This window comes from Anser anser (genome assembly GCF_964211835.1).
Source record: "Anser anser genome assembly, chromosome: 2".
In the NCBI taxonomy this organism is placed as follows: domain Eukaryota; kingdom Metazoa; phylum Chordata; class Aves; order Anseriformes; family Anatidae; genus Anser; species Anser anser.
Window position 1 is genome coordinate 125,254,157 of NC_139721.1, and position 24,157 is coordinate 125,278,313.

Here is a 24,157-nt window from a genome sequence, read left to right on the forward strand (position 1 = left end):
TTCCTCATTTTGTTTTTGTGTATCTCATTTCTGCTTCGTAAGCGTTGGTTCTCCAGCTCTATTAAACTGAATTTATCTTGCTGATTGTCAACCATGATTCCAATTTGTTACGATAGTTCTGCCCTTCACAGTACTTGCCCTCTCTTCCAGCTTGTTCTTACTCATAAATTTTGTAAGCACATTCTCCTTTCTGCTATCCAAGTGCTTAATTATAATATTGAATGGAAATGACCTTAGGACAGACTCTGCTGGAACCTAACTTAGAATTCCCTCTCAGTTTGCAGCAGAACATTGGTTACTCATCTTTGGGAGTCATTTTTCACTTTGCCTCTAGACTCTATTCTGTTGTTTGCTTGCAATATGGAACAATGTCAAATCCATTTCTAACAGCAAGATATGTCTTATCTCCCACAACCCCTCTGGTCATGAAGCCAATTACTTCCTTAGAGTGTAGCTGTTGATGCCTCTTTTATTCTCATCTCTTAATAAGAGAGCATTCTCTAGGTTCACAGGATGAGAACAGGAAGGCAGTGCTGCCTCTGACTCCTCTTCACCCATCATTAAAGCCCTCAGCACTACTTTTCTCCTCCGGATGGTAATAAAGCATGCCCAGTGAGCAACGAGGCGAAACCTGACATACAGCCCATACACAACTTCTGCCTCTCCCTCATTCCGTGTGGCCCAGACCTGCAGCAGCTGCGTTTAGAGAAGAAAGTGTTGCAGATGCCGAAAGTAGAATAGGGGAAGTTGCAAAGACTGTCTATAAAGGTTGGGAACTGTTGGTCTGAGGTAAATCTCATCATATTCTCTCAGTTTGGACATCTCTGTCACTCCAAATATTCTTTAACCTGCTCTGCCTCCATTCAGGCAAACTATATAAAAGTATGCAGAAAAAAGCAGCTAGATCAGTTTTTAATATTTGTTTGAAGAAAATCCAGAAGTTCCTATCAAATTTAATAATTTAGTCCCAAAAATGAAATATCAAATATTTTTACAAATAAATAATTCATCTCAGGAAAATGTTAATAGTTTACTATTAATCTTAATAACAAGAAATAAAATATCATCTATTTTTCTCCCTTTTAGATGAAAACAAAGAGATGAACAAGTAGCAGAGAAGGAAAAGCAATAACATACAGTATCAAGGTTTGAACAAGTCACTTGTTTTTCAAGATATTAGAAATCCTATTTTAACTCTCCTTCTTTCCTCCTTGCTGCTAAATTACATGGTTGATTTTGAGCATATACAAAAGTTAGCTATTTAAAAGAATTCCAGGAAAAAAAAAAAAGTTTTATTTTTTCAAGACTGGAGAAGGTAAGAAGCTGTGCTTTGTGATAAACTGGTAGAGCTAAAAGGTATGTATCTGCATAATAACTGCTTACATTGATGCTGAGATCAGCTAGCGCTCTCAGACTTCTAAGGGTTAAAAATAATTTGGGCCCATTAATACGAACAATCCCTTTTAAACAAAGATTCTGAAGCCTGAATCGCTATGCTGAAGGTGACATGCAAATAACACAATAGTAGAATTTCCTAAAAAAATCAAACCTCACACTACAGAACCATAAAATACATCTTTTAGGTGAATTGAATGTCTACTTTTAAAACCACCCTTAGCCACATAAAAATATTAAAACAAGAACACAGAGAAGTCTATCATCTTTTCCTTCAGGAATTTCTTACATATTCTTTTACTCAGGGTCAGAGAAAATGCGTTCTGCATACTCCTACCTCCTACAAAATAAAGTGTTTTGCATAATGCGTAGGGTCCCAAGGATTTCTCAGTGATACAAGACAGTGAAGATGCATCTCACCCACATATCCCTTCTGTACACCTTCGAATGTTCAAATCACTGAAATCCACTCATGCTGTTCTATGCATTGTTATGAGCATGTTATATGGGTTAAAATACCCTGCAAATTCAATCGGGTGAATGAGTTGAAGTGTACCTTACATACACACACACAGGCGGTGTGAGCTTGTGATAAATTTTCTTTTTTAAAGTACACATTTAAACATAACAGATATTCACTTTGTTTGCCTTTACAGTGTTGTCTGGGTAAAAGCACTGAAGTTGTTTCAGTATAAGGTCATATTTTCTTTCTTTTTGGCAGCCATCAGATCACTTTAACTTTGTTCAAACTCAAATGAGCGGTGCTATAGTAGGTGTGAAGGTATGATCTTTAGTGCCTAGTTTAAAAAATAGGGTAGGACCATCTAGCTCTAATAAGCATAGATGAAGAGGTCTGCACATATTCATAAACCTGTACAGTTTCAGTCAGAGATCTGACCACGGAAGTCCCAATTTGATGGACTGACTACCGACTTTGAAGTTTCCATTTCTAGGTGCTTTTGAAAATCTGAAGTTGATTTATTCTGAGGTGGTGGGCAACTACAGGGTAGGCAAGCAGAGAGGCTTTGGGTCAAAGGCACACCAAGACTTTTGCTTTTAGTGGTGCCCATGGCCAACTCAGGCCAGAGGTCCCAACAATTTCCTTTCTCAATGATCATTTTCCATCCCTACTAACCAACTGCAGCAATGATTTTCAGGGGAACTTGATTTTTGGAGGAGAAGGCATGAGCCAGTGCCACTGGCACCCTCAAGGAGGCCATCAGTTTGCAGACCAAGCTCCCAGGCTGCAGAGGCCAAGTCCCAGGCCGGCTTTCCAAGCTCCCAGGCTGGCAGGCATCTTCTATCAGGGTGGAGCTGCCATGGAGTGTCAGGCCTTGCTTATTGCTGTCAGGTTACCTGCAGAACTGTGCCATCACCATCCCAAATCCCAGTGATGGTTTCCCATCCCAATGCAGTAGCTAGAGTGCTGTGTTCAGCTCTGGGGCCCTCAGCACAAGAAGGACGTGGGCCTGTTGGAGTGAGTCCAGAGGAGGGCCACAAGGATGATCAAAGGGCTGGAGCACCTCTCCTGTGAAGACAGGCTGAGGGAGCTGGGGTCCTTCAGCCCGTAGAAGAGAAGGCTCTGGGGAGACCTTACAGCGGCCTTCCAGTACCTGAAGGGGGGCTACAGGAAAGCTCTTTGCCAGGCAGTGCAGTGGTAGGACAAGGGGTAACAGCTTTAAACTAGAACAGGGTAGGTTTAGATTAGATATGAGGAAGAAATTCTTTACTATGAGGATGGTGAGGCACTGGCACAGGTTGCCCAGAAAAGTTTTGGATGCCCCATCCCTGGAAGTGCTCAAGGCCAGGCTGGATGAGGCTTTGGGCAACCTGGTCAAGTGGAAGGATTGGAACGAGATGTTCTTCAAGGTCCCTTCCAACACAAACCAGCCTATGATTTCATACTATATTTTTTTCATAACGTGATACAAATGAAGGTTTCCAGAAAAGAAGTTGTCCTGTCTTCTGTTCCTGTTCTCTCCCCCACCCTTGCCCTTAGCCTCATGAAATTACCTTCCACCATTCTGTGGCACTTAGTGATTGGGAGCATAAGAAACGCCCTCCTGGGTCAAGCCACCGGTTCATGTTTATCCTCATACTCTCTCTCTGAAGACTGAAGTAGCAGGTTCTACAGAGGGAACATAATTCTTTTCAGGATAATTTTTGACACAAATTTTAACAACAAAGGACAGGATCCAGGACAGTGCCAAATACACATCACTTTTGAAAGTGATCAGTTTTGTAATATTTTTTTTTTAGAAAACTAATCTCTTTGAATATTCTTTCAAAACAGACATTCTATCAACTCTTAATAAAGAGAAGATCTCCCTCCTGATTGCTCCATTGCTTTACATTACTTTTTGCTTTTTGGTAACATGTCCCTGTTTCTGTGGCCTTTTCTGTTGAAGACCCTTGGACACATTAACTACTGTAACTCCACTCAAATTCTTTAATCTGAAAGTAGCAATTCCAGATGTGGCCCGGTGTTTACCTCCTCAGCACAATCTCTTGGTATCCATTACCTTGGTAGGCATCCTGTCATTTTTCACAGCTTGATCTTTTTTACTCTTCACTAACATATTGCTCTTTTTTCTTCTCTCAGCAGCATCAATATATGATATGTGTGTGGATTTAACATTTATGAAGTCGGCGTGCTGTTAAGACCTACGAATAGAGATATGCAGTCACTTACTGTAAATGCTGTATGATTTTGAAGATATGGTATTTCCAGGGTAGGGCCTTTCTTTAAAACTCATGTATTAACATGTCCGTTATAACTGAAAACAAAACAAAACAAAACAAACAAAAAACACCAGTAATAAATCTAAAGATTATAGAATCTCATGGGAATAGCAGATGTCATGTTACTATTCAGTATTCTTCCTCTACATATCTTTTTCTGTGTCATGTTGTTTTCTCATTATACCCTGCTACCTATGATGTGCGCATACCTAGTCTTTAAGCCAACTTGAAAATTTCAAGAATGGTTAGAGTTCAAGACACAATTATGAAGTAAAAAGATACCATTTATATTTTTATTACATTTTTTGATACTTTTCTTGTATTATTGATGGCCATACAGTTGCATTCACTATCTCATGGACAACCTCTCAGTCCCACAATAACTCTGAATTACAGAGTAGACTTTGAAATAACTTCTTTACTTTTTTTTTCATTCCACTGTCAGAACATAATCAGAGATTATTTGCTACTTGAGGCACAGTCATCCAAATAGACTGCCAGTTTTCATTCACGTGACTCCAGATTTGCTAAAGATTGTATTTTTTAGAACATTTGCTGCCACCAGCAATTAAGCCATAGGACTGCTCAGAAACATTCTGTGTCAGCATAGTTTGAGTGGGTGGACTGCCTTCAAGTACTTTGTTATGGGCAAACAACACTAAATTTTGGCATTAGTTGCTGTGACATCATCGGCACAGTCACAGAGATAAGAAATTAATTGTTCACTTTCTGCAAGATCTTTCAGCAATCGAAACAGACAGATGGCTTCTTATATTCATTTCTGTACCTGTTGCTTGCTCCACTTCTTAGATACTTGTCTAACTCTGGAAGCCCACAAGTAGTTCAGTCGTTATGATTTGTAAACTACTGTGCAGCATGGTAAAAAATTGTTTGTCAGAGCTGAAATTATTTCTTCAGAGATAAAAGGGACAACTGCAATTGCATTTTTGCAAGAGGTCTTGCAACAAGATGATTACAGAGCTTTTAAGCCATGAAGTCATTAATTTGAAGGATAGTAGTAGCATTTGCAAATACACGTATACTTTTTTTTACACTGGAAAATGTGATGCTGATCCATGTGAATGAAAATTGAGAAGGTTCTTCTTTTAAGATGACTGAGAGAAGTACAGGAAAATATGCTTTGATGTTGCCTACTTGATACTCTAAGTGACTGAAAATGTCATAGCTATTTCTACTGAATATAAATTATAAGGCAGCTCTGACTTGGATTATTAAAACAGTCTGAGAGATGCTTTAAGGAATTTGTGCACATAATGTTACATTTTAATCTCCCAGGGAGGTGACGGGAAGTGAAATACAGTAAAATAAAATGAAATCTTAGAATAATTTGTCATTGTGTTCAGGATTACAAATTTATGTCTATCCATTTTCATAGGCCTCACATTTGCAAAGCAGCCACCGCCTTAAATTTTGTGGTATTGAAAATACGCTATTTCATAGTTGGAAAATTTCTAAATGTACTGCATTTGATTCATATTTTAATATTTTCTGTGATAATACTTTGATATTTACTACACATACTAGTTAGCCCTTGATTTGCAAAGCACCTTGTAGGTATTTTTCTATGGTGACTTTTTAAAATTAGGTATGCCAAATGTTACACTGAGGAAGCAGGAAACGGAACCAGACTGACTGTTACAAGGGTTGGGTTTAGTGAGGTGAACTATTAAGTTCTTCCTATCCTGAGTTTTCAACTGGGTCCCTAATAGTTCCTATTTTTACCATGCAGGAATCACACTCAGAAAGATTATTGGTTCACATTTTCTTAGCATAACCATGCTGAGTTGCACCTCATGAAAGTAACCCAACCGTAGCTGTAAGCATGAAAAGTGATTAATTGTAATTAAAACAAATGCAATTCAAAAATAAATACAAATTGTGGTGTATCCTGCAAGGTTTATAGGTGGAGCATTTGCAGTACTAGGAAGTCATCCAAAAATAAGATTGTAAGGTTAAGTACTTATTTGAAGTCCATGATTTAATAATACTTTGGCATTTTAATAGCATTGTGTTTTGTTGTTGCTATTTGTTTTTTTTTCCTAAGAAAAGCTCTACGCTTTTAACAATCTTTCACAGTGAAAGCCTTACTGGCCTCCAAGTCACAAGTTAGCAAGTAAATGGCTTATGACAAAGCTATCACAGTATCACAGTATCACAGATTTCTAGGTTGGAAGAGACCTCAAGATCATCGAGTCCAACCTCTGACCTAACACTAAGTACTCCACTAAACCATATCCCTAAGCTCTACATCTAAACGTCTTTTAAAGACCTCCAGGGATGGTGACTCCACCACCTCCCTGGGCAGCCCGTTCCAATGCTTAATAACCCTTTCGGTAAAGAAGTACTTCCTAACATCCAACCTAAAACTCCCCTGTCGCAACTTTAGCCCATTCCCCCTCGTCCTGTCACCAGGCACGTAGGAGAACAGACCAACCCCCACCTCTCTACAGCCTCCTTTAAGGTAACTGTAGAGAGCGATAAGGTCGCCCCTGAGCCTCCTCTTCTCCAGGCTGAACAAGCCCAGCTCCCTCAGCCGCTCCTCGTAAGACTTGTTCTCCAGACCCCTCACCAGCTTCGTTGCCCTTCTCTGGACTCGCTCGAGCACGTCCATGTCCTTCCTGTAGCGAGGGGCCCAAAACTGAACACAGTACTCGAGGTGCGGCCTCACCAGAGCCGAGTACAGGGGCACAATCACTTCCCTAGACCTGCTGGCCACACTGCTTCTTATACAGGCCAGGATGCTGTTGGCCTTCTTGGCCACCTGGGCACACTGCTGGCTCATATTCAGCCGACTATCAACCAATACTCCCAGGTCCTTCTCGGCCAGGCAGCTTTCCAGCCACTCATCTCCCAGCCTGTAGCGCTGCTTGGGGTTGTTGCGCCCCAGGTGCAGGACCCGGCACTTGGCCTTGTTGAACTTCATACAGTTGACCTCAGCCCATCGCTCCAGCCTATCCAGATCCTCCTGCAGAGCCTTCCTGCCCTCGAGCAGATCGACACACGCACTTAGCTTGGTGTCATCTGCAAACTTACTGAGGGTGCACTGGACGCCCTCATCCAGATCATCGATAAAGATATTAAAGAGGACCGGCCCCAGTACCGAGCCCTGGGGGACTCCACTAGTGACCGGCCTCCAACCAGATTTGACTCCATTCACCACAACTCTCTGGGCCTGGCTATCCAGCCAGTTTCTAACCCAGCGAAGCGTACGCCAGTCCAAGCCCCGAGCAGCCAGTTTCTTGAGGAGAATGTTGTGGGGAACGGTGTCAAAAGCCTTACTGAGGTCAAGGTAAACCACATCCACAGCCTTTCCCTCATCCACCAAGTGCGTCACTTGGTCATAGAAGGAGATCAGGTTCGTCAAGCAGGACCTGCCTTTCATAAACCCATGCTGACTGGGCCTGATCGCCTGCTTGCCCTGCAAGTGCCGCGTGATGACCCTCAAGATAATCTGCTCCATGAGCTTTCCTGGCACTGAGGTCAAACTGACAGGCCTATAGTTCCCCGGGTCTGCCCTCCGGGAACCTGGCCCCAGGGAGGCAGCAGACTTCCCTATGTGTGGGGTCAGGCCGACAAATAGGGCCCTCCGTTCCCCTGAGGAGGGAGTCGCCCACAACAATCACCCTTCTTTCTTTCTTGGTGGAGGCAGTCCTGAGGCGTGGAGTCAACTTCCTCACCTCAGGCATCCTCCTGGGTAGGCTTCCTACCTCATCCTCACCCAAACCAACTATGGACAGTTCTTCAATGAGCAAAGAATCACAATTAGATTATACTTTTTCTTTTCAAAGAATTTCATATACTTCCTATTGACCTGTCATGAGGTCTTGGCTAAGACCACTGCATATTATCTTACTTCAGAACTCCCTTGATGATCTCTAGCAAGAACCTGAAAATACTATCATTGAAATATTTAAAAAACGGAACTTTCTGAATCTTTTCATAAATTTTGAGGGAACGAGGTCATTCCAATGTAAAGCCATTAATATCAATATGAATCAAACTCTCCTGTGTAGGCAGGCTCCCATAAAAAGCTATCCAGAGACTTCTAGTCACTTGAATTTTATGATACAAAACAAGAAAGATAAGTTAGCTAAAGCACACCTCGGTTCCAAATGAAAACACAACACTGTATCAGTTGAAAGAAAAATCTAGTAAGTGGTACAATAAATTAAAAGTCTTCATCTCTCCTGTGAGGTATACATATGAGCTAGGAAAATGCATATCAATGCAAATGCTTCAAAGATTATACTTCTCTTCCCACTCTTTCATGTTTACGTAGTATGTTAGAGACCTGAAGGAACACAACATTGTGGATTTTTGATTCAATGTTCTATTGTTTTGATTGCTGTAGTACACACAGAAGAAAGCATGCAGATACCAATGCTTTTCTCAGCTGAATTAGTACTTGGCCAATGTAATGCACTTTCAGTGAAGTCAGTGAAACTGTAGTGGTTTAAGTCTTCAGTTACTGACACAATGAAGAACTCCTGTATCCAGCTGCATAATGCCTAATGCAGGTAACTCTCCCATTACATTCAGTGAAAACATAACCTGGCTAAGGAGGGCAAAATCAGACCCATAATTATGACACCAGAGAAAAGGTGAAAGGTCACATTTTGTGCTACCAAGTGATCTTATATGAAGGATGAAGGCTTTAATACCTCCATCAAAGACGTATTTGGATGCAGGGCTCCTGTATGGGTGCTGCAACAACACTGCCATTTTTCCCTCCTTGAAGATGTTGAAGAAATGAAGGACAAGATCAGACTACACTGGTCTGTCCATTTCTTGGCATGGCTAAGACTGGGCATCAAAGGTTCTTCCTTTCTCCTCCAAGATTTCTGAACTAGCACAGAAATAGAAAACAGAAAATCTTGATCGGGAGACTGTAACACATACTGCTTCTGTAGGTTGTGGGTTTTTTTGTTTGTTTTTGTGTTTGTTTTTTTTTGGTAATTTTTTGAGCAGTCTATTCTGTAAATTAATTTATCTGCACACAGAATTGTTCATAATTTCACTTACTCTAATTCGTGTTCTTAGTAGACACTACATAATAAGTAAACAAGTCCTGAGATTGTCTTCAATACGCAAAATGGAGCTACCTTAAAATTGCACTTTGACCAACAATTTTCTTCTTCTTGAATGGCTTCAGAAAATAGGACTCTTTGCCTCCTGATTTAAGTAGCACTCAGTTGTCACTGATTTGATTTACAGAAGAGTTTATTCCACGTAGTTATAAAAGTAGCTTATACACAGAGTCATAGCATTGAAAGGATTAAGTCAGCTGGAAATTTGTGGAAAGACAGTTACAATAGTTTTGGAAAAACTAATAAAAATTACAGTTGAACAAATAAGCTACATCTGAAAACATTAAGATAAAACCATTGTCACTTAATATTTTTTTTTCCTCCTTAACTATGGATGATAAAAACCAGTCATGGTATCTGTACAACTGAGGACCGTCACAGTCAAACTCAGATTCTGTATGTAGCGTTCCAGTACCAGAAAAACCACCAGGGAAAATACCCGGCGAAGTTGAATATACAATTGAGGTAGAAACACATTTTGTCTTATTTGAATCAGGATGTTATTATTCATTAACCACAACATCAGTACCAGAACTATTAGTATTGCACATAAATTTTTACCGAGACTCAATTCAAAGTAAAAAACATAAATGCTAAAGTCAGCATTAGATTTTGTAATTAGCACAATTTTTCTGTTTTAATAGTTGGTGATTTAGATAAACCGTTTACGTTGCTGATTTGAATTCACAGAATCACAGAATGGCTGAGGTTGGAAGACTCCTCTGGAGGTATGCAGGTAGGAAGTATTCTTGCTGTTAAAGACTGAGGTAAAGCAGGCATTCAGTACCTCTGCCTTTTCACTGTTATGTGTAAGCAGGTCTCCCATTTCATCCATCAGTTGCCCCCATTTTCCCTAGCCTTCCTTTGATTATCAGTGCGTGTATAGAAGCCCTTCTTGTTGTCTTCGATATCCCTAGCCAGATTCAATTCCATTTCCATTTCAGCTTTCCTAACTTCAGCCCTGAATGCTCAATGTCTCTGTATTCCTCCCAGGTTATCCTGTATTGCTTCTACCCTCTGCATGCTTTTTTTTTGTGCTTGAGTTTGGCCAGGAGCACCCTGTTCACCCATGCAGGCCCCCTGGCATTTTTGCCTTACTTCCTATTCATTAGGATGGACTGCTTTTGAGCTTGAAGGAGGTAATCCTTGAATTCTAAAACCAGCCTTCTTGGGCCCTTCTTCCCTCCAGGGCCTTATCGCACAGGATTCTTCCAAGCAGACCTTTGTAGAGGTCAAAGCCTGCTCTCCTGATGTTCAGGGTTGTGAGCTTGCTTTTTGCCCTCCTCACTCTCCTCAGGATTCTGAATTCCACCATCTCATGGTCACTGCAGCCGAGTCTGCCTCTGACCTTCACATTTTCAACTTGTTGATGAGCATGAGGTCCAGCAGCGCATCTCTCCTGGTCGGCTCCTCTGTCACTTGGAGGAGGAGGTTATCATCAGTGCACTCTAGGCACCTTCAGGATTGCTCACGTCTTGCTGCGTTGTCCCTTCAACAGACATCAGTGTGGCTGAAGTCCCCCATGTAGGCCAGGGCCTGCAAACGTGAGGCTGCGCTTATCTGTCTGTAGAGGGCCTCATCCCCTTATTCTTCCTGCTCAGATGGCCTGTAACAGACACCCACTATAAAGCCACCTTTACCTGTCCTCCCTTTAATCCTAACTCACAAACTTTCACCTGGCTCCTCAGCAATTCCCAGGCAGAGCTCCGTGCACTCTGGCTGCTTTCTCATGTAACGGGGCAACTCCGCCCTTCATCTTCCCAGCCCACCCTTCCTGAAGAGCCTCTACACCACTGCAGCGCTGCAGTCCTGGGAACCATCCTGCCATGTCTATGTGCCCCCCACAGAATCACAGCCCTGCAACTGCACACAGATAACTAAAATGTTTAATGCCCATACAGTGTGTTAGTGTTACTAGTGAAGTCCAGTCACTTAAGGTAGGGACCCCAACATGTTGAGTTCCTACTAAGGATTTGGAGGATTTCGCCACAATGGTGCCTTGTGGGCACTTCCTTGCTTATACTCAAGTGCTGGAAGTGACCCTGTTTTGGGTCCATTTTACTGATTTTGTGATCCCTTCCCGTCACATCACCCTACGCTTTTTTTCTCACTGACCCTGCCTATCAATCCCTCACAGGCTTGTCAGTCACTCTCTCCCATCCCCCTTCATTCTTAGCTTAAAGCCCTGCTTATAAGGTCAGCCACCCTGCCTGCAAAAATAGCTTTGCCCTGCTTAGTGAGGTGGATCCCGTCTCTCCTAAGCAGACAATGATCCGTAAACAGGGTCCCGTGACCATAGAACAGAAAACCCAGTTGCCAACAACCAAAACTATTTCATTGTTTCAATAAACTGGAAAAATGTGGATTTAGCTGCAACTGGAAGGCTCACACGGCATATGTTTTCTCCTCACATTCCTCAATTCATTTAGCTAAGAGCTAGCCAGCGACGAACCCCCACTGCCACACCAAGCTGGTATAGCAGCACTCAGCGTGACAACGCAGGTCACTTCTTTCTGGACACAGAGAGACCACTCCCATAAACAGTGACAAACTAACAGTATTAGGTTTTGTGTTGGCATGACTGTATAGTGAGGGGTTGCCAAGACATTGTGCCAGTAACTCTTAGCACTACAGAGCTCACAAGATAACTAAGATGAATTCAAGTTCTAAGGAAGACACAAAATTCACTTTTCTTGCATGAACCAATAAAGAAGAGGCTAAACTCCCCAAAAGTGTTCAATCTGGTAGCCACATAGACCAGAGTTCTGAAAAATAATTCTTCCTATAGTTAGATCATGCAGATTAAAAACACACTTTTAATTTAATGAAGATGAATAAATTTACTCGGTTGTTTAGGGTTTAAATATGAGCTATTCTAGACATAAAACTAATTCAAGGCTGAATAACTATTCTTCCTACAGTTCATCAGTATTAGAGCATCAGTTTGTACCAGTAAAACTACCATTCCTGAAATTAATGTAATAATAAAACCACAACTTTGTCTCAATGAGATGCTATAACACAGAAGTTATAACAGAAACCTAGAGAGTAGACGCCTCTTATAAAAATAAGTTGCTTCATTTTCATCGTTTCAAAGTAAGTTTTAAAACATTAGCAAAATACATCTAGTTGTTTAAAGTCAGTTCAATATGTCTACATTATAATAAGTGGCAACAAAAAATCATTCTGTTACTTAAATGGCAAATAGCGAGAAATCCCTGACTACCTTAAGTGAAATTCTGGTAGTTCTGCTTTCACTGAGGCTGAAGAAAACTCAGTGTTTCATTGAAATCTTTTCTTGCTTGGCATTTCAAGATAGGTCTTCTTGCTTTAAGAAAATCTTCTAGTACGTACTAACATTCCATGACTTTCTTCACACTTAATTTTTCCATGGGCTACTTAATATGGGTTACAAACACATGCTCCATAGTGGGTATAAATACGTGTAATTTATGAAACAATGTATTATTAGCATGACAGTCCTGACACTAAGACAGATCATTTGCTAATTTCTTACATGATACAAATATTTTTAGAAACAAACTTTTAACAAATAAAAACTTAAAAATTAAGCACCTATTTGAACTACAGAATTCACAGGTCACTTATGGATGAGATTAAAAATAAGGAAGACAAACATAGCAGACCTCTAGTTCTCTGAACAAATTCAATAACACAGTTAAAATGTATTCTTGTGTCTTCTGTTCATCTTTTGCAGATATATTCCAGGACTTGTACAGAATATGCACTGCAGTATTTATTGTAGAGAGGAATGATTAACTTTGCTTAACTGCTCTGGAGGGATTAAGTCTCATTAACTCAGAATGTTTTTGCTATGTCAGAGTCTCCAATATTATTTTCACTTTATTGTTCAATCCAACAGCGTATGGGTTGCCTTTCAATCAAACATTGGCCTCCACCCAGTTTTGAACTCAAACCCATACCTTTGCCACCCAAATCAAAGTGACTATTGTGCAATATGTCATTAAAAACGGGCAAATCAATGCTCCCTACACACAGTTTCCAATTGCTGCATGCCTTATAGCTGCTTTTTAATATGACAGTGACTGAGGTTAAATATGTAAGTTTCAATGATTTTTTCATGCCTTCAAATAATTTCATAGAATCACAGAACAGCCCAGAATGCAAGTAACCTTGAAAGATCATTATGTCAAACCTTTTGTGGGAAAAGGGAGTGTAGATGAGATTGCCTAGCACCCTGTCCAAAAGCATCTTGAAAACCTGCAGTGACAGGGATTCTGCCACATCCCTGGGAATGTTGTTCCAGTGATTGATTGCTCTCAGTGTAAAAAATTTTTTTCTTATAGCAAAACAAAACTTCTCCTGCTACAACTTGTACCCGTGGCCCTTTGTCTTCTCCAAGTGGCTCCTTGGAAGTGATAGCCTCTGTCCTCTTTGTAGCCAGCCTAGCAGCTCAACTAACATTGTCTAATGTCATGGGAGACAGGATATTTTTTGTGAAGTGGCCCAAGTTATCAGCAACAACATTTTAAATCAGATATTCATTAAAGCCCAACCTTTGATTAGGCATGTGATTAAGACTGGGTTTTCAAGAGGGCTGTCATAAAAAACGCCCAGTGCAGAACTGCACCTTTTTCAATAATCTTGTTGTTAGCATTACAAAGTTCAAAGTCAAGAAGATACTTTTTGTCTTCAGTTGAAACTTGTCCACAGTTTATAGGGAAGGGATTCTTGTTGGTCTTCATACTGCAGTACGGCCTGTGGCCTCCAGTTCTGCCATGTTTCTAGGAATAGTCTAAATAGAGAGAATTTCTAAAAAACAATCATTGCCAAAAGAAAAAAACAAAAAAGATTACTGTAAATATTGGCACTAGAAGGGCTTTAGCAGCTTCATCATGGGCACGTGAAGAATTTTAAGTAGAACAAGGAAGTCAGAGCAACCAAAATTAAAGTATATAACAGTATCTTATTTACCAATTAAAATACTGATTAGAATACTGATTTGCTATCCAAAATTGCATCAATTCACTTTGAATTAACAATTCACTCCAACACTTACTTGGTTTCCTATTTTCTTGTGATTTTTTTTTTCAGTTTTTCCCCCTCTTAAAAACTGATGCAGAATTTTTTTCTTCTTTTTCTTCTTATTCACTCTTTGAATTAATTTTTAAACATTCTCCACAGCTGCTGGAGGCAATGTTGTTCAAATCCTTCATAACAGCAGTATAAAAAGATAAAATCATATTGATGACTATCAAGACATTTCAGCCTTTTAATAAGGGCTAGGTATAAGGGTCTCTTTCTCTCATTGCTTCCGCGACAGTGTGACCTTGTCAGGAGTCAGAACATGCTTTGGAAAGATACCATCCCGTGATAGAGAGCACCGCACACTGATGTTAGGATCCCACCGATCTCTTCCTCGGCACATAAGATCTTTTTCAAAAGCACCACTTCATTTACCTACTTTCCTACTGGGACCACAGTTCTTCCAAATCCTTAACATCTTACAGAGATGATCCATCTACTGTACAAAAGGAAAGCCCTATCAGTTGAGAAGTGAGGGACAATATAGCCTAAGGTATGTCTCACTTTGCAGAGCAAAATGTCCAGCAGCTACCTGTCCCAGTCTTTAGCAGACAGACTCGTGAAGAAGACGGCAAAACTGAGCCACAAGTGGCTAAGCAGGCTGCACAGAGCAGGGCAGCCCTTTATTATCAGTGTCACATCGTGAAACTACCACAGTACCAACACTTCTAATCATTGCTGTGTTATCATACAGCTGACATACACATTACTTCCAGTCTATGGCCATATAAATGAAATAAGACTGAGATACTGTCAGAGGTTTCCACTTCAAGCTTTTTCAGACAAATGCATATTACTTTTTTTTTTGAATTGTAGTAAAGAATACATTAGGTAACAAGCTAACTTTATTGCTTGCTTAAGGACTTACGCATAACCCTTAGCATCAGGGCTGTAATTTAGAATTCCTAACACGGAATGCGTTGCTTTTTCATGCTAATGCTCTGTTTGTAGTCACACTCCCCAGTTCTACAACGACAGGTGCAAATGTCCTGTAAAATGTGCACAACTTCAGATACCAAGAGCACTGCAAGAGAGCCTATTTCAAAGTGTGTCATGTAAGTCCACTGGGGACTCTAGTTACAAAATCAGAAGGGCCAAAACTCAACTTGAGCTCAATCTGGCTATTGCTATTGAAGACAATAAAAATACATAAACAAGACAAGGAGGGCTAAGGAGAATCTCCATCCTTTATTGGATGTGGGGGGAAACAGTGAAACACAGAGGTACCTAATGCCTGTGCCTCAGCCTTCAGCAGCAAGACTTGCCAGTCCAACGTTAAAAGTCGGACTAGATGATCTCAGAGGTCTTTTCCAACCTGAATGATTCTATGATTCTGTGATGCTTGAGCCACACTACAATACCTTCAGCAAAATGTATGTTTACTTGAATATCCACTTTGAACTACGGAGAGATTTGGCAAGAGGCCTGGAAGAGTCCAGACACCTGATTTTAAAAGTTCAATTTGCCCAACGGCCACCCAATTCCATATGTACTTCAAATCTTACCAAAAAAAAAAAAGGATTTATGAAAGTATTTTTCATAAAAACGTATTTTGAAGACACCTGAAGTTCTGTTTCTGTAGAGGCACCTGAATCTTGTCAATGCTAAGCATGTGGACTGAAGGCCCACTGGGATCCACAGCTAAGCACTCCCATGCAAATTGTGGAATTTTTAAAATTAAGAAAATACACGCTCATAAGAAATGGGAAATTCAGAACAATGGCCACGTTGACTGAACCACAAGAGTAATTATTTTTTTAGGCAAAAGTTCATAAGTAATTGGCTGACTAGCACCACTTTCATAAGTGTTATTTCAACATTAAAGTCAAGAAGCTCAGTTCATTTTAATGCTTGGATTGCCTGTGTGGCAAGCTATCTAAGGTCACAGTCTAATGAAATTACTATGGAAATGTTAGCTCTCTCAGTGAACGGCTCATATAAGCTTAAGGCTGAAAATAGTCAAGACGGGCTGTTTTTGAAATCATGTCCCAAGACTTTTATTATACAATTCTTTAGATATTTTTTGCTTTTCTCTTTCCTTTCTTCACCTAGAAGCACCCTGACCTAGTAAGCCTTTTCTATCTCTGACTTACATAATTAGCTGTTAAGCTGAAAGAGCTACCTTTCCAATGCTTTTCTGGAAACTACCCAAGGTCGAAGTAAAATGTCACCTAGGTCAAGAACATTTAGTACTGACCATCTACTAGCTATCCGTTCGCTTTCTGGACATGAACATTAAATTCAAATGTTAACTGTTTACATCTTTATTTCTGGCACCTCTAGAACGTTGATCATCATAGTAAAAATAACTCGATGTAGATCCTACTTTCTGCAACAGAAATTGCATTTTAACTATATATAAAGGACAATATTCACTTTGCTAACTTTACTTTTATTTCCTGAAGCTAATTGATTTCACCACACTTGGGTTTAATATGGGCTTGTTCAGACTCCATTGTTCTACTGCAAACCATGGATAAGACAGGTATTAAGTACATGCATCAATATAATGCATAAAGAAACTAACAGATGTAATTTTTATCATAACTGGTAACAACTCTATCAGAAGCCCTAACAGAAGAATGTGAAAATGATATTTCTCAAAAATACAACTTTCCAGCCTTATTATCAGGCCCCCAGAACACAAAGAACATGCACAGCAAAAGCTTGAAAGTCACCCAGAAATCCAGAAATCTATGCCAACATATTTTTATAAAATGGCACAGTTCTACAATTATTTTTGGAGGCCTAATATATTATTTTGAACATGTGGTTTTGGCAGAAAACTTTTCCAATTTTTGGTTGTTAAAAAAATGTTTGAAAATACTAAATCCAAAACACTGGAAGACAAGAAAGCAGACAAAAAGAAACAAGGCTTCTTTCTCAAGTTTCTAATTTTTAAGCTTTATAATGTTTACTTTTGACCTAAACTATGATTTTTGATGCTTTAGGTGTTGGTATTATAGAAAATGAGACAGGATCTCTAGTAAGTTTTCAACATTTGTTTCCAAGGCCCAGTCACATGCACAGATCAGAGTGACAGAACATGCAGCAAGAAGTCAGTATCCAGCACTTGTTATTCTTGGCAGAACTTGCCTAGGAGTCAGAACAGCTGCAAACCTTGTATGGTCCCCTCTCCACGGACACAATCCATGTCATTCTAAAATGTTTCACACAAGTTATCAAATTAAAGTGCTTGCACAGAACAGTTATTGTTAAAATAGTCTACCCTCTGACAGTGATGAACATAGGATGTGGTTTTGTAAATAATGCTAGCAGCTATGCCCAGAGCTTGTAGGTAATCAGTAAAGAGATTCAAGGGTATCTGGATGAAAATAAACAAACAAATAAACACACAAAACAAACAGGATATTATATCATTTGAACCAACGTTTGACAGTTTTCTGGGGTGAATTTGACCAAGCTGTTGAGTGCTACACCTTGTACTGGTCTTCTCATCCAACTATGCTGCTATCTATCTCAGCTGGTATTACCAATACTGTTCAAGATTTGTCCTTCCATGCCTGGATCTATTACAAACAGAAACAAATCTGACAATTCAGAAGAACCCAAAGTGGGTCCTAGCAGCTGACCACCTCCAGGGATGGGGTATCCACAACTTCTCTGGGCAACCTGTTCCAGTGCCTCACTACTCTCATAGTGAAGAATTCCCTCCAAATATCTAGATCTAAATTTACCCTCTTTATCCCAACTCTGTGCTGGGATCCACATTTAATACCAATGTACTCAGAGCATCATTGCTAAACATATGTATGACCCAAAATACTATGCCTTAGCTCAAGGACCTTGCACACTTGTTCCGAAATAAGTATCAAATCTGTATTTCTGACTAGCAAGCACATGAAAAATCTTTTTTTTACTTTTATATTTATGCACATATATAATAAACATATAGCAGTAGCTTCCTTTCAACCCAATACCTACGTAGTCAGTGAATATATCTGTGAACACACAGTGGACAAGTCCACCTGTATCCAGTTCTTCTTCAGATTCCTTCCACCTTTAAAAAAAAAAAAAAAAGAAAGAAAGTAAGTCATGGCAAGTTTTAACATAGAACATTTTCTTGAAGAAATCCTTGCTCATAAAAGTTTCTAAGACATCTCAGGCCTACATGATCTTTTGTAGATAGCCCTGAGTAAAATTCCAATGTTCCTACTTGATACAATGTAAAATCCCTTAAGAGGTGGCTTTCCAGCAACTTTTGGTCTGGAATGCAAGTTATTCTCACAGCCCTGGACAGGGTTTCCAATGCTCAATTTTCAGTTTATGTGCAGCTCTGATGCTACAAGAAACTATTTACAAAAAGGTCTCAAATACAGTAGGTCCTGTTTAATTATGCTGAATGACTCATGCAAGGCCTAAACACTTGAGTAAGCTTAGCCTGGTACCACCATTACAGTACTCACATCCAATTTCCAATGCCTTGTTATTTCTGAGCTCAGCCATTTGTGGCTATTGTCACCTCCAATTATTTTGTTCCTTATGATTCATTTCCAGTCTGTTGTGGCAACTGTGTGGGTACCTACATTTGGAAAACTGCAGGCACAACAGTTATGAACACTCAGATTTTCAGAGAAAGTTTCTCCCTTCAAGCAGATACCTCACATAATTCTGATCAACAAGGCTGTGGAATGAAGGACACGAAAGAGGCCGTGTAAACATTCATTCAGCCAATTCAGTTAACCAAGGATTTTCTGAACAAGTAATTTATGCTTCCACTAAATAAACAAAGATGAAGGCCAAATTTTAGAACGGTTGTGTTATTACATGATACTACAGATTTGTTAATCAACATGAATTAGTTGGTGGCTGATCTTTTGTATTGCTAGATTAAAAGCCAGAAATGATACACTAAACTGAACATGCCAAGTTTAAGACAGCAAGACCTTGACGCTCTCACACTCTCAAAGACTGAGTGACAGTCTCCCTGGCCACCACCCCAGCCACACATCCCATCTTTCTTGGGACTCTAGTAGTGGTCAAACAGTTGTGCAATGAGTTGGATAAGCCTGCTTGTCCTACTGAAAATTAATTAATTAACTAACCCTTAACAAAGGGTTAGTTTTCAGCAAGCTGTCCTGCAAGTGTATAATCACAACTGCAAGAACACAGTTAAGAGATGAAAGGGAGACTGGAATTGCTCTTTTTGGCAGCAGCATTGTGTTAGATCAGCTTAAATTGATCATGAAGCAGCACCCAGAGTATTGGAGCGAAATAGCTGTAGTCTTGTGGTTTTTTAGTTTGTTTGCTTGTTGTTTTTCATTTTTGTTTTCAAACCTGACAAAAGGCATTGCTTAACTTTTCTTAAGTCAACTGCCACACCAACAGGGGACACCACTCACTTGTCTTGACACAAATATCCCTGACATCAGTTCTCCTCACTAAAGAAAGTATTTTAGAAACAGAAAATAAAATGGAGACTTTTTTTTTTTAAGAAATATAACTTGTGAAATTGTGGACACATTTTGTATACAACGACACTCAGAAGTATAAGCAATCTGCTTTGGTCTCTGACACTCCATCCCCTCTTATTTAGTCTTAGATGTCCTTCCTTATTCTATAATTGAAATAATTTCACGGGTAGAAATAATGTTCATAGATACAACAGATACAATGTGATTTACTGTACCATTAATTCAAAACGTATGGACCATGCTGTATTGCAAACTGAAGAGACTAAACCAAACTAAACCAAACTAAAAATGTTTGATGACGATATCTTTTTGTCCTAACTCAAACAGCACAGGAAAGTTGCCAATCTAATAATTCACCTCAACAAAGAAATTTCTGATCATTCTGGCAATGAAAGTTGACAGTGTGAAAGTTTCCTCCAGTACATTCAATATTACTTTATTTCCATAATTAAAGCAGATAAATTATGCCATTTATTTTTTTATTAAAATCAGAAAACTAAACTTGAGAAAGTGCCACTAATGTAACACAAAAATAGATGGCATAACATAATGACTAAAAACTGGAAAAGATGCTTGTTCTGATTTTGTTTTCCCACCAATATATAATACGATTTTTGAAAGGAAAAAAAAATCATCAAGTTCTGGCAAAAACGCTAAAACAAAGATTTACTACCCAATTTGCAAGTAGTTTAGTATCCTAATATATATATTTAGATCCAAATATACATTCCAGCAAAGATACTGCAAATGAAACTCATTCAAAAGTTAATTAAGGCTTCTCTACACACGGAACTGTTCCTGATTAATTCCATATGGAGCCATTCTGATTACAGAAGTGCCTCATTCCATTTTAGTTAAAAATGAGCTGGTTTGTTCTGGAATGAGAGTGCCCGTACATGGAATTAATCAGAATCATTTGTAGACTATTTTAATTACTTGTGACCAAACAGGATTAAAAAAAAAAACAGAGTGCATTTGTATAATGCAGACTTTAATTCACGTGAAGTTTTGTGCTGGCCTAATTGTTATCTGGAAGGATCAATTTGTAAGAGTGCTATCTTAAATAAAATACCTGATCAAAAAATACTCATTAGTAACAAGTGATATTTCATCCTTTTTCAATAGGTATAGTTCAAAAAAAAAGTATATCAGAGGAAATACACCATAGCGAAAAGCCACGTGTTTCTGCAGAGGGCTTCTAAGCGTCAGGGGCTGTGATGTGAGAGCACAGACACCTACACACAATCTGGTCTTATTTCAGGGTCAGGACTGTTTCATAGTCCAGGCTAACTGCATGATAAAAACTACACGAGAAGATGGCACGCAGGACTGGAACCTCTCTGTTTTCCTCGGTCTTGGGCAATAAAGGAGCTCGTATACCAGTCAGAGCAAAGCTCCTGCCCCAGCAGTTGTCATCATGCATATCATCTTGGCTTTTTCCTCACACAAAGGATGGAGTGAGACACCTCAGCACATTAGTGTTGAAATGGAAGGGGACAACAACAACAAGAAAATGCCCACAGAGAAGCTTTCCAGGAAGGGTTTCAGAGCGATTAGGCCACAAGACCAGCATCGTTGGTAACAGGACAATACCACCACCTAATATTTTTGTCATAACATATGTCTAGACTGACAATACTTTTCTAAGACTGGTATATAGCCCGTTATCAGTACTTGCCATTTCTGTTCTTTGTTTTCTTTGACTCGAACATTTTTGAATGGTTGAAAAGTAACAATTTTGGCTGTCTATTCAGATGACTTGTCACCAAACGGTATTGTGATACTGTGGAGGAAAAAAAAAGGAATTTTAAGTACACTTTGATTTTTATAACCCTATACACATCACCTCCATAAGAGATACACCGCAATGATAATCTCTTTTGTAGTCAATATGCTATGGATTTCTTATTCATGATTTAAATTTATGATGTTCACCTACTAGATTAAAAAAATGTGAAGGATTTGAAAAATTGTCTCTCTAAAATCAAATTATGAGTGGGGAAGTACACTTTGCAGGCAGTTAATAAAGACAAAATGTAGAATAACCTTTTTACATTTATAAAAGTGACATAACCAGTACAATCTGAACATATTTGTTGGCTTCCTTTGGCACAAGTATGTTTCAGAAGCTATTATCCAAAAGAATTCTAGCTGCTTTAGAAAACACGCTTAGTTATTAAGTTTGCAAAAATATTTTGTAGGGTTTACTTACACAATACAAATTTTTGGTATAGATATACTTGCTATGCAGACTGAGCATAACCCTTTTTCCTGGCAGCATATGCATTTCGGCTGGAACTTCTAGTGAAAATAGTTACAAGAAACAAGTTTATTCGTTAACACACCTTATTTCTCCTCTAGTGGAACACTGCTTATTGAAGCAAACAGCTCTTTCAACCCTTTTGTCATGTAGACAGCAGTTGTGTCTGCAGCACAAGGGTAGCTTTCCCAGCAAACCTTTTAAATTGTAGACACTCATATGCAAATAATCCCCAACTATTCAGCACAGCTCTGTAAAAAGTCTGTAGTTATTGGTTTCAAAGCTGTAAAAGAGCTCTCTGGATGTGCTACTAACTCTGGAATAACCAATGAGACTTCAAATATCCTGCAGTTAACTGTTTGATCCTTTGTGCAAGAAAGGAGAACACAAACCAGAAATGCTGTGTTTACTGTAAATATGTCATTCTGCTACTGAGCTCAGTAGGTGCTAAATATCATTTATTGTCCTCTTCTTTCTCATTTCAGTCAGGACTAAGTGAACCTAACAGCATCTACAAATACATTCATGCGGCCCCATACCATACCAAATGCTGCTCTTTTGTGACTAGGGAAAGGTTTTGGGTGACTCAGAACATGTGTGACATCTTCCTAAGTGAGCCTGAAGCTTTAATCCCTGCTCCAGCAGGCAGGAAGAGTCCTGCAGTGAGCTGATGGGGCAGCAGAAAAGGTTCAAACATGTGTTATAAGCTCTTTTACTCTACGTATGAATAAGCTATTTTGCTTCCAGAAACAGAATGTGGGTTCTTACCTGCTATCTGCAAATAGGGCTGTCAGCACTGATGTAAGGAAATCAGTGCTGAGTATTTATATCAATAAGCAGTTTCCCTTCTAGGAGCAAAAGTGGCAAAGATCCACTCCTGGTTCTTTCAATTTCTTCTTCGCAGTGTCAACACTTAGCTTAGAAACTTTGGCGAAAGGTATATAATTAATATAAGTTTGCAGAAATATAAAGGAATACCAGACCCAGCAGGCAGAGTTCAGTGCAGTAGGTGTCTCATAACCTTCACCTATAAATCAGGATCAAGAGGTCTGAGAGATCAAAAGATACAGAAGACTTTAAGCCATAGCTGGAAACTGCCTGAAATCAGAAAGATTTGTCCTAGCTTCAAAAGGTGAGTGGTCCTGCAGATTGTACATACAAAGTTATCTTTTTAGGGTTTCCCAACTCTATACACCAGGCATGCATATAAGATTGCAGCCCACTATTTCAGTCATGTCACATGTGATTTTTCATCTACGGTAAGAAAAAATCTAAGAAGCGCAGAGTATTTACAACACATACTATAAAAAACATTTTGAATTAAAATTTTGTATGAGAGTCTTAAAAGTACCACTACCCCTTTCTTCTGTCCTTTTCAGCAGATAATTAATGTTTGTAACAATGAAAAATGATTAACACCACACTGTTAGTTTTATTTCATCAAACATAAAATGCGAAGTCTGTGGAATTCCTTGCTTTGCTGAGGTCTTGGTTGCAATTTAAGCAATAGTCATAAGCAAAATGGTATCTTTGGACTGAGAGGCGTAAGAGGAGAAATATTTTAGTCCTCAATATTACTGCTCCATGGGGGTATTTCTAGTGTTTCTCCAAAAAGAACTATCCACAGTATGTAGTATATGACGTGAGCACCCATTAGGCTTAGAAGCCGACTGAAATCTTTCAGGAGCCAACAGCTGGGCAAAAGATGTGTTAAATCAGGGCCAAGGCAGACGGCTGAGCCAGTTCTCCATCAAGGCTGGCACCCCACTTTAGAATATTTAGAAAACCATTAAAAGATGCTGCTTTTCCTCCTCCTTTCTTCTATAGCATATGGAAGGGTGATGCTCTGCAAGGAAGTGCCAAGATGACATTAGTAATGCCATCATACTTGGTGAAACCTGTGTGTGTTGAACATTACTTATTTCCCTGTTTTAGCTTCTACATCCTGCTCATTTGACACAAGAGGTACCATCTAAAGTGAAAAACCCTGAAGAAAGGGACACCGTAAGCACCTCACACACCTTAACAAGCTCAAGGAAGAGAAGTTTTTAGAGTCTGCAGGGTTACACAAGAGGCAGAAGAGCCTGCAGCACACCTAAGAAACTAATGAGAAAATCTGACAGAGACTCTGACTCCTCTTGCAATGCGAA

At 39.4% G+C, this 24,157-nt stretch overlaps 1 protein-coding gene across 1 annotated transcript in view; it reads right to left on the reverse strand.

The window, feature by feature from the left end:
- The window catches only part of LOC310894687 (uncharacterized protein), a 70,693-nt gene that overhangs the window by 42,021 nt on the left and 4,515 nt on the right, over positions 1-24,157 (reverse strand). The window contains exons 2-3 of the mRNA XM_083825133.1: positions 21,426-21,530; positions 18,258-18,333 (exon numbers count right to left, since the gene is read on the reverse strand). Of these exons, the coding sequence (XP_083681259.1) occupies positions 18,258-18,333; positions 21,426-21,530 (181 nt within the window). The remainder of the gene's footprint in view (positions 1-18,257; positions 18,334-21,425; positions 21,531-24,157) is intronic.